This window comes from Poecile atricapillus, chromosome 9 (assembly GCF_030490865.1).
Source record: "Poecile atricapillus isolate bPoeAtr1 chromosome 9, bPoeAtr1.hap1, whole genome shotgun sequence".
In the NCBI taxonomy this organism is placed as follows: Eukaryota; Metazoa; Chordata; class Aves; order Passeriformes; family Paridae; genus Poecile; species Poecile atricapillus.
Genome location: NC_081257.1, coordinates 8,590,563 through 8,604,692, shown reverse-complemented (window position 1 = coordinate 8,604,692; position 14,130 = coordinate 8,590,563). Strand labels below are relative to the sequence as shown.

At 46.6% G+C, this 14,130-nt stretch overlaps 1 protein-coding gene across 5 annotated transcripts in view; it reads right to left on the bottom strand.

Moving 5' to 3' along the window:
* LOC131581968 (6-phosphofructo-2-kinase/fructose-2,6-bisphosphatase 4) overlaps window positions 1-12,537 on the bottom strand; it is a 51,056-nt gene extending 38,519 nt beyond the window's left edge. For 4 of the 5 annotated variants that reach the window (XR_009278234.1, XM_058844651.1, XM_058844652.1 and 1 more), the window contains exon 1: window positions 12,075-12,537. Coding sequence is in view for 4 of the 5 variants with exons in the window: in XM_058844651.1 (XP_058700634.1) it covers window positions 12,075-12,456 (382 nt within the window). In the remaining variant the exon portion in view is untranslated. The remainder of the gene's footprint in view (window positions 1-12,074) is intronic. The other variant, XM_058844653.1, reaches the window with a different exon arrangement.
* Between the last annotated feature and the right edge of the window lie 1,593 nt (window positions 12,538-14,130).

The following is a 14,130-nucleotide window of genomic DNA, read 5'->3' as shown; positions in this document are numbered from 1 at the left end:
GGGGGACAGGGACACGGGGAGGGGACACGGGGAGGGGACACGGGGAGGGGACGGACAAGGGCGGGGGGGCAGACACGCACAGCTCTGGCCATGACATCCCCGTGCTGAAAACTGCTCTAACCCTGCCGAGCCGCCCGTGCTCAAGCGGTTGTGGAAAAATGAATTCCCTGTTACCCTTCAGAAAGGCTCTGTCACAGACAAGCGACACCGGGATCGCCGTGCCGGGAGACAGCAAAGCTCCGCAGAACTGAAATACACCAGGACTTGGCTTTTCAGCATACGTGGGAGAGTCAGAGTTTACAGAAAGCTACAGGGAAGGAAAGCCCATCTACCGGCCTTGAGTGATTTTTTTAACCCAAATGAAAAAAAGATATTGGGAGGAGTGTGTCCACATTCAGAACTAAATATCCTCATGTTTTTTAAGATATTAAACACCGAAAAATTATATTTCATCATTAAGCTATTACTTCAATTTCTCTAAAGTAATTCTCCTTCCAATAAGTCATGAGATACACTTCGCAGTCCCACGTTATCAGCTACCTGCTTTGACAAAACCCACAGACCCTGACCTCTACACACACATCTGGCAATAATCAGCTGGCAAAAACCTAAACCCAAACCATCTGTATTGCAAATGGCAGGTTACTGCTCCAGCTCAAAGTGACAAACAGGAACTAGTTTAAATGATCCCATCTTAAGATTGGCATCTGCATTTTCTACATCTGGCAATAGTGAGAGGGGGAGAGATCAGAGTTTAAGTTCTTATCCCAGTTTAAGAAGGTGCAGAGACAGGGCCGTGAGGCTCCTCACTTACAAGTACTCAAAAAGACATCACCCCTAGCACTGCAGCAGTTTTGTTTCAGCACAAATTGAGGAGACACAGAGGAACAGAGACTTTGCAATGATCATTACATGTGGCTGTTATTCAAGAAATACAGACACGCACCAGCACAGCCTTCAGCCACACACATATCTTACATGCCCAGCTTCCACACCCATCCAAAGCTCCCCAGTTTCACATGGATTGGTTGGCTCTGACCAGCTAACAGCATCACAGTGTTTGTGTAAAGCAGACAGGATAATTTCTGTTGAACTTACAACTGATTTTCTCTTTCAGTGGAAAAAAAAACAAAAAAAAAAAAACCACCACAAACCAAAACACAACCAAAAAAAAAAAAAGAAAAAAAGAAAGAAAAAAATGCAAAAAAACAAACCAAAAAAGATTTCAAATGTACCTTCAGCAAGCTGGTGGCAGTCCTTCATTGGCCAAAATCTTGATGCTGGAAGCATCACCCCAGGACAGCAGCTATCTAATTTATACAAGGCTGTTACAACACTGCAAGCCAATGAGAGGAGTCAGTGACCAAACACACAACTATGCTTTACCCTTTCTGTTCACAAGGAACAACACTCCAGCATTTCAAAACTGGGTTTCGGGACAAATGGGAGAGATTTCTCCCCACTCAGCTGATGTGAGGCACATTGCTGATGGGTTTTTTTGACCAAGTGCTCTTACATGGTGAAAAGACTTGTAAATGCACCCAGTTTCTGCTATAATGACCAAAGCTGCTGCAGAGCAGCTGGGACACTTGTCCTGTTCTGTCACATCCCTTGTTGCACTAAGACCTCAGCAGGGAACAGAGTGCTCTCTCCTCCAGGTAATTCCCATATTCCTGAAGTGCAGATCAAGCCTGGCAGGTTTTTCCTCCCAGTGCAAGAGAAGTCCCTAACAACCTGCCTAAAACACAATGCCCTTCTGCTCAGTATGTTGTGACCCCTGTCAGCCAGGCACTGACCCAGCCTTGTTATTCAATTGCCAAGAAAACCCAGAGATGAAGGAAGCTGAACCAAAAAAAAGCACCTCTCTTCCTCCCTGGGCTCTTCCTGAGCTCCTGGACAATGACAGAGTATGCCTTGGGAACAGTCATCCTCCACTGAGATCCCTCAGGAGCTAAAAGCTTTCCACAGAGAACAGAGTGAGCTCTTTCCCGTTCAGAGCTTAGCAATCACAGTGAGCAATCAAGGCAGAGAGGTGCAGTGCTGGGTTAGCAGGGTGACATACACTGACTCACCTTCTCAGTTCAGGCTCTCAGGACATTTTGTTACATCAGCTTCTTAAATGAAGATTTGCCATCTCATCGAGGCCGCCTATGGTTTCCTCCTCAACCCAAAGTGCCATCCTCTTTTTTGTTTTCCCAGAATCTAATGTCCCAGAAGTCAACCCAGCAAAAATTACAAATAGCCCACTAAGTCCCCAAAAATTTCAAGCATCCCACATGACAGGCTCAGCAGGTTCCCCAGACCATCTCCACAGGTCCTTCCATTTGGGACGTGATTCCAAACCAACTGAAATCACGAGGGCCAGGCCTTGTGATACATGGCCCTAGCACTTCCTTCATTTCTTCTGAGCAACAAGTTAGTTTTATTAGTGGCACCATCCACTCCATATCTTATTTCCTATCACTGCCTAAAGGGAAAATGTTCCAGTTGTCTTGGAATAGACTGCTACCCCAAAGACAAGCAAAAAGCCATTAAGAATTCAGAAGTAAAACAAGAATCTGCCCTCAGCAAGACACACCCTCAGAAATTATTTTGTAAGAGTTCATTTTACTACCAGACTTCATGGCTCTTTGACAGATCAATCTGTCAAAGAGCTTGATAACAAACAGCGAGATCTAATCATGCTTTAGGTGAGAATAAGCTACTACTAAGGACAAGAAAATTCTTCAGTGCTAACTGGGGAATAGATTTAAACAACACCCAAGATCCCACACAGACAAAGCCGTATAAATACAGATACTAAAGAGATTCCTTGAGCTGAAACAAAATATCCCTAAGCATAGATAAGGAAAATAATTCATCCAAACAGAAAATCTTCATGTCAGGTAAATCAGCAAGAAAGCAAGCTCCTATCTATTCCAACAACCATCGACACATCTGATACCAGGGAAGAACTGACAGGGTTTGGGCACTCAGGAGCCTCACACCACACTTATTTGGCTGGAGAGACAGATAATTCCCACAGCAATTTGCTTTTATGGTATTTTCCTCATTGTCTACTGAAACATCATCAGAGTTATTCACGGTGCACGCAAAGCAGTGAGGTATCCCTGACAGCAGTGTTCATGTGTGGCTGGATTCCAGCACGGCTGTGTTTTCCAAACCCTGATGACCCAAGCATCAGGAAACAAGCACCAGCCACACAAAGGTTTTACTGTGAGAATTGTACCAATAAACTCTTGGATTGCTTTCTACAGAGCTCACTCGTTCACTGCAGGACTATAAACTGTATCAGGGGAGATAGCTATGATTACCTGGGGAGATATCAGCAGCACCTCATCTCACCAACACGTGGACTGCATGAGAACCCCAGAGCAAACCCTGACACTCACAGACACGGCAATATCAACCAAAAAAATACACACCTTGCCACACTGTCACTGTGCTCTTTGTTATCTTTATGTGAACCATTCCTCAAGGTGTGGCCACTCAGAGTATTTTCCTTATTTCTAAATATATAACTATGTTAGTCTAGATGTTTATCACATTTCAGAAGAAATAATTGATCTCTTTTAAATGTGGGAGAAATTTAATATCTGGAGATAAAGCCTTTTGATGAGATGCTGTTGCTTTCATACAAGGAAGTTTCCTGTGTTAAGCCTGACATTAGGGGTAGATTTAAGGCTAGCCTACACTAATTCTGTTTGTTAAATCTAAAGGACAAATCACTAAATCTTTACACCTTCACTCCAAGCACTCCTCTCCCATCTTTACGTCTGAGAGAACACTGAAATTATTTCCCTGTAAAAAAGGCAAGATCCTCAAGTGGTGCTTCCAGGTATTGCTCAAAACCATTCCCAAAGTTGAGCAACATTTTAAATCTTCCTGTTATGATGCAACATAAAGGAAAGATGGCATCTATTATTCATTTTTCTGAGTGCAACCCAGTGTTAAAAAGCCCTTTGTAGATAAACACTCTTGCTGTATATCAGGGACTCCCAACTATTTACATGAGGGGGCCTGTGCTTGTAAGTACAGAAAGAGGACATCAAAACACACAGCATTTGCACAAATTGCTTATTTACATTCACATGTCCAGGGATTAATTGACAATCCCAGGTTTCCAAGATGGTAAGCACACTGAGGAGAGTCATTCCTGCACATTGTTCTGGCAGAACCTGATGTTGTTACTACAGCAACAGCACGAACAGCCTGGCACAGCCCCTGCGTGGTGTGTGCACCCTCGGACACTCCTCACCTCCCTGCGAGGGTGATACAGCAGCAAGTCCACTTCAGTCACCTGAAATCCATTATTTCACCGTGGAGAACAAAGGCTGGATCAATCTGTAGAATTTGAAAGAGAAGGGAAAACAAAAACATAGCTGCATCCATGGGGATATCTATCTTTGTGCCTCTTGCACCTGCTTACAAGCAACCTGTGCTAAGCAGTCTGAAAGTGCCTCTATCACCTCAAAGCTCTCTATTCCTCTTCAATCACCAAGCACATCAGAAAACCTCCCCAGATCCCAGTCTGAGTTTGCAGGTATGAGTAGTAATGTAATTAGAGGGAGCACAAGGAAAGGACTGACAGTTTTAAGTACAACAGACAGCCCTTATCCAGGCTGACAGGCTTATGAATTATGCTCAGCTACTTTTATATTAGATATTTGAACATTTCTGGTGTATACACATCCTTTTTCCTGTCACTCAACTACGATCCTATGAATCCCACTTGCTCATAACAGTAGATCTAGGCTGCTGAACTAAAAAAAAAATATAGAACAAGGGCAGCTGCCTTCTCAGAGTAGAACTGTAACACTTTATGCCACCTTTAAAACTAAATGTTATCAACTGACTTCAGAAGTACAATTCCACAAGAGCTGTCACTCCAATGGAAAACATCTGTGAAAACTTACTACATACATTAGGGAAGTTGTCTGATGAGACGAAAAAGGAGAATATACCAACAACAAAGAGTACACAAAATTTGCATGTGATTCAAATGCATGAAGTACACCAAATTAATTTTTTTAAAATCTTGAAGGCTTCGGGACAGAGCTACCTATCAGATGGCAGCACTTTAAAAGACAGGAGATAAGAGAGCTTGGGAAGCACCACCCGGGGTTTGGGGCGTGAAATACTGAATGACTGATGGGGAGCTCAAAGGGAAAAAGGCAAGGAGGAAAACAGCCACTGCGCTGGGTAACAAACCCTCGGAGGTGTAGAGTGGACCTGTGAGTCACCAGCACGTAAGAGAAGTTGAAGCCATGTGTATGCCTGGAAAAGGGCACGGGGAGAACAAGAGCAAGACAAGGTCAAACACAGGGAGGAGGAGGAAAAGCTGGACCAGGAGGGGGAAGAGTATCACCAAAGAAAGAACAACAGTTCATTGGAAGCAGCAGTGACTGTACAGAGAGGTAGAGCAGAACAGGAGCAAAACAGGGGTGTGCAAACACTTCAGTGACAGAAATAAGATGTAAATAGAAGCACCCAAAGCAGCCCTGGAACAGGAGAGGCTGAGGGAGAGGGGTACAACCTCACCTTGTAAGAGGGACTAGACTTCACTGAGAGCCAGAACAAATTTTAGAAAGAGATCAGGAATCAAAGGTCCACCAGAGGATAGTGCAGCCTACCTTAAAGAACAGGGGGGTCACTGAGGGAAAAGCCCATGGAAATGGAAGCAAGAGCAAAGAGTAATGGGCCCACACTTGGGTTCCTGCATGTCCCACAGGCAATGCAGGTTTTGTGAAAGTAAAGAATAAATCCGTCTGGAAAGGCAGCATGGAAAACTGACACTGACACAAGGAGGAAAACAACTCACAGCATATGCGACGCCAGCTGCTGCTGGAAATATTCTTAAGCTCTGTGAAAAAGGAGGGTATTCATCCAAATAAAAATACAAGCAAACCAGAGCAAAGCTTCTCAGAAGCTACCAGTGAGAGAATTTATAATAAAAGCAAAAATTCATCTTAATTTGGGCAAACTGCAGTGAAGTCAGGTAGCCTAAAACAGCACCAAAGGGGAAAAAAATACAGGCCAGACATACAGATCTAAATCACAGTGAACCTCAGTATTCAGAGCCTCCAGGGCAGATTTTTCATTTTCTGTGCATTTTGCAAGTAGACCTAGATGGCTTATCAGCTTCCTGAGACTAATAGGATCAATGTGCAAATGAGGAAGTTTAATAAGAGTAATAAAATTATGACAGCCAAAATAATCAAATTTACAGAATGTAGACAGGCTAAACAGCACAAATGCTACACATTAAACTCTTGCAAGGGGAAACATTCACCAACAGCATAATATTAGTGAAGAAGTCTTCTCTTTAAACCAAAAAAAGCAGCCCACCTTGAGTTCTCTTCTATATTTTGAAAAAATAACTTTGGTTCAGCACAAGTGTATCCCTAGAGAAAATACAAAAAATTATTCAGTTGCACAGAAGGCCATCCTCCATCACATATGGCATAAGGGACAGCCTTTGGCACCAGAATGTGTAAAAACACATTCCAAAATTTAAATATCAATTGAAAGCCAAAAGGGATACAAAAATAGAAAACAAAGCAAGGGAATCAGAAGCAAATGAGCACAGCAGCCCTCACACTCACCACCCCCAGTGAAACACCAGCTGTCCAGGACTGCTGGCTCCAGACATCCCACCCTGGCTTGGTCTGTGCCTGCTCGGGTCCCCCCTCACCACCAGGGACATCTGAACCTTCTCTCTCACAGGACAGAGGGCTCAGAAACATTGGTATTTCACATTTTAATGAAAACTGGCTAGCAGGAGTGAAGAGGCACCCTAGCAATGCTCCCAGGACACACAGTGCTTTGAGCTGGACCCATCAGACCTGGGGCTGACACCAGGAGAGCCCAAATCCCTGGAACTGGCCCAGCCTGGGAACAAAAATCAGTTAAAACCCCAAGACATAAATCTGTGGGAGATATCTCTTCCAGAACTGCTTGAATATTTAAGATCCTCTAATCCCCAAATGGAGCATTTCTCAGGGAAAAATAAAGAAGAATCTGTGAGATCGATCTCCCACCACAAATGAGGGGGTTTTTTTACTACAGTAATTACTACAGCAGTAACAGGGCTGCTCCCCCTCCTCCTCTGCCCCATCAGTCCACCTCTCACAAGCCATCTGACATTTTCTAATTGCAAGAGGTCATGAACCCCTGAAATCTCCTCATTGTTTTGGGGAAACCAGTTTCACATGGGTAGCAGAAAAAAAAATTACCAAGCTCTTCTTTTCCCCCTTTCCTTAATGCAGAAAGTGAATGCTGCACAGCTCAAGGATATCAACAGGCTTTCCATGAACAAATGTTGCTTGTTATTAACCAATAACATCAATTAGATTTCCAGGGATATATGACCATAGAAGGAAGCTTAAAAGGAAGGAAAAGCCAGCCTTAAATGCCAAGAGTGTCAGTGGTCATTGGTCAGAAGCAGTTTCAGATGCACTAAAAAGAGCTCATGGTTGTGTTAACTATGTCAAAAGAGGGGGTGTAGTCATATAGAAGCTTTTAGCTATAATAAATCACCACAAATATTTTATCTTTGCATGTTTTGATTTAAACTATCCACTGGCAAACTGTACCTAACCCAGACATGAGGGTTTCTTGCTGCTTTGGGAAACCTCCCCATTTAGGCACCTAAAACATGCAGGACCAAACCTCTGCAGTGCCAGCTCAGACTGAGACAACTCCCCAAGTCTGCTGCTGCCTGCACACGGAGAAATCCCTCACGTGGGAATCCACTGCCAGAGAAGCAGCAGCACGAGTGGCTTTTCCAAGTGAGACAGGAATAGCACACCCGAGCCATTTTTAGGTGGCACTCTGGTGACAGGCACCAACCCCGCAGCAGCTGCAGGGCTGGGGATGCTGCTGGAGCTCTTGTTCAGAGGACAGCACTGCCAGGGAACCTGGATCACACAGCTCCCCTGGCAATGCCCAGGGACAAGGCTCAACACGTGTCAAGCCAGCTCCACACAAAGACGGCACGCGATGTGCAGAAACTGAAGAAAATTTTCTAAAAGTAACTACTCAGGAAGGAGTTCAGGCAACTCTAGCTCGCCTTCAGAGTCAAAAAGAGAGGAAAGAACTTAAAAACCCTTTATTCACCCTTTTTTTAATATCTTTTCCTACTCATGCATGGCCTGTAAACAATATAGTCACATACTGAATCACCTGGAAACTAATGCCGTACAGGCATTTCAGATATCCAAGTGCAGAAATTACAGCTTCAAATTCCATGTTTCAATGTAACAGGCACATTATTGCTACAAGGGCACTCATGACAAATCCATCCCATTTTATTAATAAAACATTTGCAAAATGTTTTTATCCATCACAGGGATACAAGTCAGTTGCAATTAAGAGACTCATCATTTGTATTCGTGGCAGCTCAGCGCTTCAGGGCTTCAAGATTAATTCCAGTGCATTACTTCAGACCCTTAAATGTTGCAGACAGCAACATCCAGGAGAGCCCCTCATTCAGCAGCTTCTCAGATGAGAGGTAAATTTGGCAGAATAAAAATACAACCTCTAAAGACACTTAAAAACTGCACGGTTGTAATAGCAGGGGCAAGTTGACACATTTTACACAAAAAAAGCCAAACAAGTATCTCTTTGCATGGACACAAATTCACAGGCCCAACACATCAAAGTGACTTTGGAAAAGAGAAGGCTCTGAGTGATATTATAGCACCTTCCAGCGCCTGAAAGGACTCCAAGAGAACTGCAGAGGGACTTTTGGCAAGAGCATGGAGTGGCAGGACAAGGGGGAACAGCTTTAAACTGACGGAGGGCAGGGCTAGATGGAATATTAAGAATAAATTCTTCCCCATGAGAGTGGTGAGGCCCTGGCACAGGGTGCCCAGAGAAGCTGTGGCTGCCCCATCCCTGGAAATGTCCAAGGCCAGGTGGGATGGGACCTGAGCAACCTGAGATAGTGGAAGGTGTCCCTGCTCATGGCACGGGGTGGGGTGGGATGAACTTTAAGGTCCCTTCCAACCCAAACCATCCTGTGATTTTACTCCACCAGCTCAGCACCTCAGCAGGTGACAGGTTCAGTACGTCTGGAGATTAGGATTCATAATTAGTGAGTGATTACAACACTTGGGGCCAGGTTTTGGCAGGCATACAGGAACAAGCCTGGTTTATAAACCACCCTGGCCCCACGTTGGAACCTTGTCAGAGCAGCCCAGGCCAGTGCTGCCCCTGACACTGCCCCTCTGCACCACCAAATCGTGCCCAAAACCAATCCACCACTGCTGCAAAAACAACCTGTGTGAAGCAATGTGGGACTCTTTCCTGCAGCCCCATTTTGACTGCCTGGTAAAAATCTAGTGAAATCAGAAATCAAGCCAAATTACTTCGTTTTAGATGATGGAGAGCCCAACTAGACAGACTAAGGAGTTAGGAGTTGATTATTCTCTTTTACTCCCTTTTACAATTTAATTACTTAACCTCTTATGGTCTCAGACACTGCAAGCCGAGCACTCTGCCCGTGAGAAAAGGTTATCAGACTAATTATTTCTCTTATAATGGGAAAAAATGGCTTCTGGGGAAAACCAGAGCAGACCCAAGGAACCCTGCACTTCTCAAACTCACAGCTGGTGCCTCCTCACTTGTATTTTGAGAATTTTTGCCCTTTCTATTACACTGGCCTTGTGACTCTTCCCAAGAAGCCCCACCCAGGGTGTGGGGCCACAAGCTTATACCATAATCAATAAATGAAAGCAAACAAAAAAAAGATAAACAGAACAAAACATACAGAGTGGGAAGTTGGGAATACTCCACCAGGTCATTTCTTTCAGAAGAAGGCCAAAGCATTCGCTAAACACGTGATCTCTTCCAGCACTTCAAGTCCAAGATTTCTATTTATCTCAAGGGAAAATCTGTGGGCATCATATGCAGGGGTTAAGCCCCAAGGAAACCATGCAAGTGCAGTGAGCCATTCAGAACACATCCATAGCGCTTCACCAGCAATTAAATACTGTCCACAAGTTGGATTTACCAAATCTCTTACTCATAGGAGCAGAAGGAACATTGACGCAATCAAATTGAGAAAAAATACTGGTGCAACCAGGCTGATTTTTTTTTTTAATTGGATGGATGATACATAAAAAAAATAAAGGGTTATGATCACTCAATTCAACAACATCCTGCTGCTGGTAAGGGTTATATTTATAAATCAGTACAGTTTCATAACAAAAAGTCCTATTTCATAGCAGATCCTTCCTTTGAGTGACCTCAGGAAAGTTCTGAAACCAAATCCTCCCCAAAATGCTCTCAGCTCTGGGTCCTCATCCTGCACAGCTATCCCTACAGAATGCTCTCATTAGATGATGCACCGATTTAAAAGGACTGGCATCTTATGTAAATGGATGCTATTGCCTTTAATTGCAGCCTTAATTATGGGAGTGCCTCGGAACTGAGTAAGGTCACATTAAGCAAACTTACTGGAAACTTTGCAAACTGCTCTGCAACACACTGGACGAGCACCAGGAGTCCCACAACGGGCATTTATTCAGTCCCATCTTCGGCTCTACGCAAAGCACTACAAAATCAATGAACTCTGTATGGGATTGCTCCAAGTTATAGTTGGTTTAGTAGGGTTTTTTTTGCCTCAGATGAACCAGTTTCTCTGGCATTTGCCAATATAAAATGTGCAATTCAGAATGAACTTCTTTAAAGATCAAGAAATCTTAAAGAGCCTTCAAGTTTCTTCCGTATTAATGTCTTTATTTTTCCTTCTCACATCTCAAAGAGCCACACAAGCACCATGGGACCTGCTACAGAGCCAACAAGCAGCCAGGTATTGACGAGAGGTGAGAGGGCAGCATCCAATTCCCCCGGCACAGCCAACAAATCCCTGCTCATGGAAGACGCCAGCACAAGCACTGTGGGAATGACCAAAGGGGCAGTGAAGGGGTTTTAGTTCAGCCACAAAGCAATGGCCATCACCACATTTCAGCAGCTGAATGGGGATCCTCCTCCTAGTTCGGGAGGTTCTGGACCACCAGCCTTACCAAAATCCCTTTCCATGCCTTGGGTTGGAGTCAGGCATGGAGGAAGCAGCAGCTGCCTACTATAGGGCTGGCAGGAGCAAAGCGATGGCTGTAAACAAGAGCGAGCCTGTGACTCAGTGGGCAAGAGCCACAGCAGGAGAACACCCGGTGACACCCAGTTAGTTTTGTGTGGCACCAGGCAGCTCAGGGTCCTGGTCCCGTTACCAAACCTGAGTGCAGCACCCCTCATCCATCCACATCCACATCCATCTCTGCCTCCCCGTCCTGCCCCACGGCAGCAGCAGCAGCGCCTGCTTCATCTTCCAGCCTACATAATACAATTTTCCTAGAAAGTGGGGAAATTATATCCAAGCATAACCATGACTGAGGCTATGTTCAAAAGTTTTGGTGCACTTGCGTCACAGCTGTCACCCTGTATTACACAAAGTGCCTCACAAACACGCCAGACCTCGGTCCCCAGGGAGAGCCAGCCCTTTCCAAGGACGGCCCCAACGAGCCAGCAGCCAAACCTCACAAAGGAAGATAAAAAAGGTGCAGATTATGTGCTTTTTATGGAGTTGTCCTTCGGAATACGGGGAGAAGAGCTAACCAGTTAGATAAGTATTTGCCAAAGCACTGGTTTTACACCCTTCCTCAGCCAATGGAGAGCACCAAGGCTCGGAGGAGCGAGATGTAAACCCGCCTCCCTACAGACAGTTAAAAAAAAAAAAAGTCCATCACAGCAAAGCAATCTCCAAAAATAACTCGGCAAGCAAACAGCTGCTGGTACACTACGATTCCCTCTTTCCACGCCACATCTCCCAAACCTTCCTTAACCCAGGGCTGTTCCAGCAGAAGCCGCAATTCCCATTTCCCACCAGCCGAGCTTTCTGAGATGCCGAGCACCTTCACTCGTCGGCGGAGCCGGGAGAGAAAATCCCAACCAGGGGGTCCAGGAAAACACCAGCATCCCCTTCCAGCCTTGCCCTGAACGCGCCTGGGTCCCTCGGGGGCTGCCCCGTGGGTGGGAAGCCGGGGGCGGGAGGGGGGTCCCGGGGGTCCTACCTCGGCAGCGCCGGCCCTGCGGGCAGCGGCCGCGGCGGCGGCAGCCCCACATGGGCTCCGGGGCCTGGGCTCCGCTCCGGCGGCGGCGGGCACGGAGCGCAGGGCCGCGGGAGCCCCGCGGAGCTGCCGCGGTGTGCGCGGCCCGCACGGGCGGGGCGGGGCGGAGGGAGCGGCCCCGGGCAGCCCCCGCCCCGCCGGGAGCCCCGCTCCGCCCGCCCCGAGCGGCCCGGGCTGCGGGAGGGGATTGCGGGGAGCAGCTCCAGCCCCGAGCGGCCCGGGCTGCGGGAGGGGATTGCGGGGAGCAGCTCCAGCCCCGAGCGGCCCGGGCTGCGGGAGGGGATTGCGGGGAGCAGCCCCCGCACCGCATCCTCACCGTCAGCATCGCACCTCCCGCACCCCATCACCCGCTCCCTGCCGGGACCGCGGCCGTCACTCCGCCCTCTGCTCCCCAGAGCTTCGTGCTTTGTTAAAACGAGATGCATTTTAAAATAAACAAATAAATTAATGAGTAAAAAACAAGTGGAGGCGAGGGAGGTGGGGCGGCTGTAGCCATTTTGGAGAGCTGGGTGTGAGGAGATGGGGCAGTGGCCGGAGGAATTGGGGGTCCGGGCAGCAGCAGCGGAGCCGGAGGAGCTCACCCCGCCGACAGCCTCAGCAGGGCCAGGAGAGGAGCCAGGGCTCGGATCCACCTCCCGGGGAACAGCACCGGTGCCAGGTGAAGCCAGACTGGGCTCATGCAGCCCCTACGGGGCACAGCCTCCCTGCTTTGCGCTGCAGCTTTTCGCTGCCCGTGCCATGCAGCATCCCTCAGGACACGCACAGCATTCCCCCTCACAACACGAGCTCGAGTTTACTGGCAAAAGTCCTCCTGGGGTGGTACTGAAGCGTGTTTGTTATCTTGTTCAGGTTGGGGCAGGTTATTTTCGTGGTTGCCTTTCCTCAGGGCTTTGTAATTTTGTCCGGCTGTCCCCCTGAGGCAGGCATGAACTAAATGGGTGTGGGTAGGAGCTTCAGAGCTGTTATCACACTGTGTGTCCTGCACTGGGGTGAGGAGCTGGAGAGGCAGTGCTCAGGAGAGAGTTATCTGTCCTTCTGGGCCTTTGGCCTGCAGAGATAGGCAAACACAAGTTTGGGAAGGGGGAAACACCACTGCAGATGAGAGAGGGGCCAAACAGAAAATTAAGATTAAGGAAGCATCAGTCTAAAATCACTTACTAGTGAAAAATCAGAATAATTCTCCTGTTAAGATGAAAATGGTCGACATAAAGCAACAGCATTAAGATTTTTTTATTATTTCAGTTTTGTGTAAAATTCACATGCAAATTTTCTTTATCTTGTTAGGATGTCTTTTATCAACCTACACACCTCCATCCTGCTTCCCAAGTTGTCTCCAAGTGATATCAGCTCTAAGTTTACTGTCTGGGCAGCTGGTTTCAGACCCACACTGGCAACATAAGCTTTGTAACTATGTTGGCTCTGCCTGGGCATCACCTGATGCTTTAAAACTTCAGTTAATAAATACTTCTGAATTGCTTATAGAAATTAAGCCACATGACAGAAAGGGTGGCTTGTTGGTGTGGATTTTTTAGACAGGGGGTATTGCTTATCTCCAGGTGATGGTGCCTCCTGCAATGAGGAAACTCAGCGGCTGAGGTCAGTAGGATGCTTGGAATCCCTTCCTTCAAGTGTGTGTTTGTGTGTGTGTGGTGACTCAGAGCAAGGGCTGAATTACTTTGGTCTGAGAGACCAAGCCCCTACTGCTTCTCCAATCCTAGGCTGTAACAGCCCCTCTGGAAATCTGATTTTCTAGAAACTGAGGGCAAACACAAGAGAAAAGCATTCCACTGTTGATGCTGTGCTGAGGAATGCTTTCTTTTCTTTCCTTTCAGGGAAACTGTCCAAGTAAGATCCAGCTCCTTGTGCAGCCCCTGGGGCTGAGTGGCTTCTCAAAGTGCCAGAGCGCGAGTGTTGGGCTTTGTGGAGGTGGAAGTCACCTGTGTCCACCTTCTGGACAATACTTAATCCTTATCAACTCTTCATGATTTAATCTGAAGTA